We start from the raw sequence: 4,077 nt of genomic DNA, 5'->3' as shown, positions 1-4,077 counted from the left end.
TTCAAACCGCCTGCGCACAGTTACCCGCCACGATCTGACTCTATATGAAATACGATTACTTCAATACTAGTTAACCAAACTTAATAAATAACGGGTCAAAAGATTATTAATGTACTTCATATATCTACTTTATAACAATTTAAAATCATAAAAAAAGTATTTACTTAATTTTATTTGCACAACACAATAGGGTTTCAAAATATTAATTTATAATTTTTTCTATAAAATACAGAGTTCTTAAAAACATGTTCTGCTAATATTTTCAAATATTTTAAGAAAAATAAGAAAAGAAATGTATCCACATTATTCTAATAATTACATATTTTAGTTTAAAAAGTAAAATGTTCCTGTTTTTGTGATATTAAAATAATATTAATTATGTTCTGTTAAACAATAAATGTTTAAAAATATTATATATGTTACTTATGTATAATATTTAAAAATATATATTTGAGTTAAATATATATTTTATAACAAACTAAATTACACAATGTAGTTCGTAGCTTTTTATTTAATTCTCTTCTTTCGCACATGTCCACATAAATATACACACACGAACATTTATCTATTAACTCATTATTTATTTAGAATTTTATTTCCAATACATATATCTTTCCGGATACAAATTTGGCTTAAGCAGAGTCTCCTAATAATAAACCATTACCGTATGCTCCATCTTCAAAGTTTGCTCGCAAGCGACTATTATTAAAAATAGTGCTATCATGTACTGATCCTTGCCAACGAGCAACTACATTCGTTATCTCTAAATTGCTATTACATACTGTTTGAACATTTAAAGAAAAGTAATCTTTTCTGTTGAGGAATAGTTCAGCATTTTCCCCGCCTACAATAATCAAAATATAAATATAATATAATAATAAATTACTTTTTAGATAAAATAATTAAAATAATATATCCTCTTGATAATAACTTACCAAAAGATTGGACACGTACATGTGTACAATCTATACAACCAATGACCCTTGGAAAGCGAGCAATATTATAAAAATCTAATTGTTTTTTTCTTATTTCTTATTCGGTACTTGGGAACTTGATATAACGAGATCGTAGCCTAGCTGCACTGACTCTGTGAACTACATAATGCGCGGATGTTGTGCTTATACCAGAAAAATCACCCATTGTTATAAGGAATGATCCAGTAGCATACATGCGAAGTGTTAATAACAATTGTTCCATAGGAGATATGGCATTATTCCTAAAAAAAAATATTGTGTATTCTCGTTTTCTTAATAATTCTTGCTTGACAATTTAATTATACAATAATTTAAACTTACCGGTTAGTAACAAATTCTAAAACTTGTCTTATTTCTTCTAATATTAATAATACTGATTGTTTGTTTAATCGAAATCGCATTTTAAATTCTATATCATCTAATTCGTCAAAGTAATTTATACGTTGTTTAAATTTACTTCTTCTTCGGAATTGTTCTTCATCATCATCGGAGGATGACAGTACAAGATTAAATAAATTTGCCATATCTGAAATATATATAAGTTAAGATCTATTTTCTTATATCAGAATAGGCTAGTTACATTTTTAACCGACAGTTAAAGCGCCTAAACGGCCAAAATCGACCGCTTAAATTGAACTCAGTTTACATAAGTTTAAACTTGAATAAATTGTTGGTTGAAATCAATATTCTGCTAAACTTCGGTTAACCAAATGTCACTAGGGATTAACTCTTTAAACTGCATTGGTAGAAACGGGCCTTATTGATCGAGTTTAATAACATCTGTAGTTATGAAATTGGCCAATCACAATCATTCCATTCTCCCGAGGAAAAGCTATGATTGCCAATTTCACAACTACGGATGTTATTAAACCCGATTAAGCGTGCCGTGTAGCAGAGGTCTCTGATAAATCTAGGACTCTAGTGTGCCGGAGCTATTAGTCTATCCTTGTCTATTAAGTAGCGTCTAGCATCACTGCGTCATTCCTTGTAAATTAAATTAAATGATTAAAATCTAATTTTATATTATAACTACAAAAATTAAGGCATCATGCGGCAGTACAGTGTGCGTCATTGCAAAATAAGATCGAGTGGAGCATCAAAAGCTAAAAATACAAAATTTTTTGGTTTCCAAAGAATCAAACCTTAAAAAAAGCATGGCTGCAAACTATCAATCGAAGAGAAAAGAAATTGAATATGAAATATGGTAAATTTCTTTTAAAAATGTATATATTGTTTAGATAATTATTTATTGTAAAATGCAAATTAAAGGTCATTTGCAAATGAAATCGAATTCTTATGAGAGTAATAGTTGTTTATAAAAGTTTTTATACGTATTGAACTTATATTTTTTATAAAAGTACGTCATTTTTCACCCGACTGCATGGAGGAAAGGTGGATGAAGCCTCGAAACAAAAGTGTTGAACCAAGAATTATTACAAAACAATTCTTTGTCTGAAAGGCATATATCACGAACACCAGATAGCAGTGGCGATTATTTCAAATCCTTTATTAAACACATGGAATTAAAAATAAACGTTTCGGTCCCAATCGGACCATCTTCAGTATTAACAGTACTATTATAATTAATTAGAATGATCTTAACATACGCAACATAATTATACAATTTAGTTAAGCCGTCAATCTTACTTAAAAATAACTTCTAGTCATATAATTTTTAGCTTCTGTCATTACATAAAAAAATTTGTTTTTCTCTCTTTTCTCCTAAAAACGGAAGTCATGAATTTTTTCCGTCACTTATGCTTCACATTTTGCTAATCTGCTTTGTCACATCAAAAAATCCTTGCTGCCAGAGTTACCAGATTCTATCAAATTTTTTTTTAATCTTTAATATTCCAAAATAAAACTAGAATTTATTTTAATTATTTTCTTATCACATATCTGTGCGATTATGTTAATTTAACGTTACCAGTCATTTCTTTTCTTAATACATCGCAGCTCAGCATAAATTCAATGATAGAACACAACTTCCTGATTCTAGTAATAACACTATTATTAATACAAAAGAAACAATTAAGTCTGTTATATCTTAAAACGCACCTATGTTCCACTATCTTATAATCGAGTCCATAACGTCACGTGGATAACTTTCAGTATCTTACAAATTGTGATGACAAACTAACATCTCAACGTATATCTCCAACTTATATAAATCGTAAACAAGTGGAGAGGGAAGCCGTTATATTTAAGAGATATTTAACAAAGGAAAATATGATTCTAGAAATTTCTCTATTTTCTCTGTGTCTGTCTGCTTGTTCATGCCGTTAATCTGTCTTTTAATACAAATCATCTCTGACATGAGTCTTTTTTGAAAGAATGGCTTTGTTCATGCCGTTAATCTGTCTTTTAATACAAATCATCTCTGACGTGAGTCTTTTTTGAAAGAATAGCTCTGTGTCAAGTATTTGAATATTTTCCCAATCTAAATTATGTTCTAATTTCACTTGGTTATCCGAAACAACCGAACGAGTATCCTTTGTTTTCTTAATATCAGCTTTATGTTCCTTTATCCTAGTACCTAATTTCCTTTTTGTCTAACCTACATATGTTGAATCACAATTTGTGCAATTAATCTTGTATACCACCTGAGAACTTTCCATTTTTTCCAGTTTGTCTTTACCTAATTTAATAACTGAAATTAAGGTGTTAATCGGTTTATATGCTATTTTATAATTATTTTTGTCTGCAATGCGCTTAAATTTTTCAGAAACGTTCTGTATGTAAGGTATTGTAAAATATTTTTTTATTAAATTACTATCCTCTATTTTTTTGTTAACATTCTTCTTGTTATTATACAAATTCTTTCTTTCCGATAAAGTTTTTATTCTATAATTTATAGTAGAGAATATTATGTTCAACGGATAACCGTTCAAAAGCAAAACATTAATTAAATTTTTTATGTTCCTCCTATGATAATCCGGATGTGAAAGAAAAAGAATTCAAATTGACTTATAATAACACCTTTCTTATGTTCATTAGGGTGATGCGATTTGTAACTCAAATACCTTCCCGAATTCGTCGGTTTTTTATAATTATCAAATTTGACACCGCCCTCCTCAACTCTGATCGTAACATCCAAAAAATT

At 28.8% G+C, this 4,077-nt stretch overlaps 1 protein-coding gene across 1 annotated transcript; it reads right to left on the bottom strand.

The window, feature by feature from the left end:
* Positions 1–632: 632 nt before the first annotated feature.
* Positions 633–1,498, bottom strand: LOC108758739 (putative nuclease HARBI1). Its single transcript, XM_018503826.1, has 4 exons — positions 1,296–1,498; positions 1,125–1,216; positions 936–1,010; positions 633–844 (listed from the first exon to the last, which is right to left on the bottom strand). The coding sequence occupies exons 1-4, from the start codon at positions 1,496–1,498 to the stop codon at positions 633–635; spliced, it is 582 nt and encodes a 193-aa protein (XP_018359328.1).
* Positions 1,499–4,077: the final 2,579 nt, after the last annotated feature.

Source organism: Trachymyrmex cornetzi, unplaced genomic scaffold (assembly GCF_001594075.2).
Source record: "Trachymyrmex cornetzi isolate Tcor2-1 unplaced genomic scaffold, Tcor1.1 scaffold1030, whole genome shotgun sequence".
Taxonomy (NCBI): Eukaryota; Metazoa; Arthropoda; class Insecta; order Hymenoptera; family Formicidae; genus Trachymyrmex; species Trachymyrmex cornetzi.
This window is presented reverse-complemented; position numbering and strand designations above follow the sequence as displayed.

Bases quoted from the DNA above. Each gene is read 5' to 3' on its own strand.
- LOC108758739 (XM_018503826.1), bottom strand. From the start codon at position 1,498: ATGGCAAATTTATTTAATCTTGTACTGTCATCCTCCGATGATGATGAA. The intron at 1,011-1,124 runs GTATAAGCACAA...AAAAACAATTAG, and splicing joins AACAATGGGTGATTTTTCTG to ATTTTTATAATATTGCTCGC. The intron at 845-935 runs GTAAGTTATTAT...TGATTATTGTAG, and splicing joins TGTACGTGTCCAATCTTTTG to GCGGGGAAAATGCTGAACTA.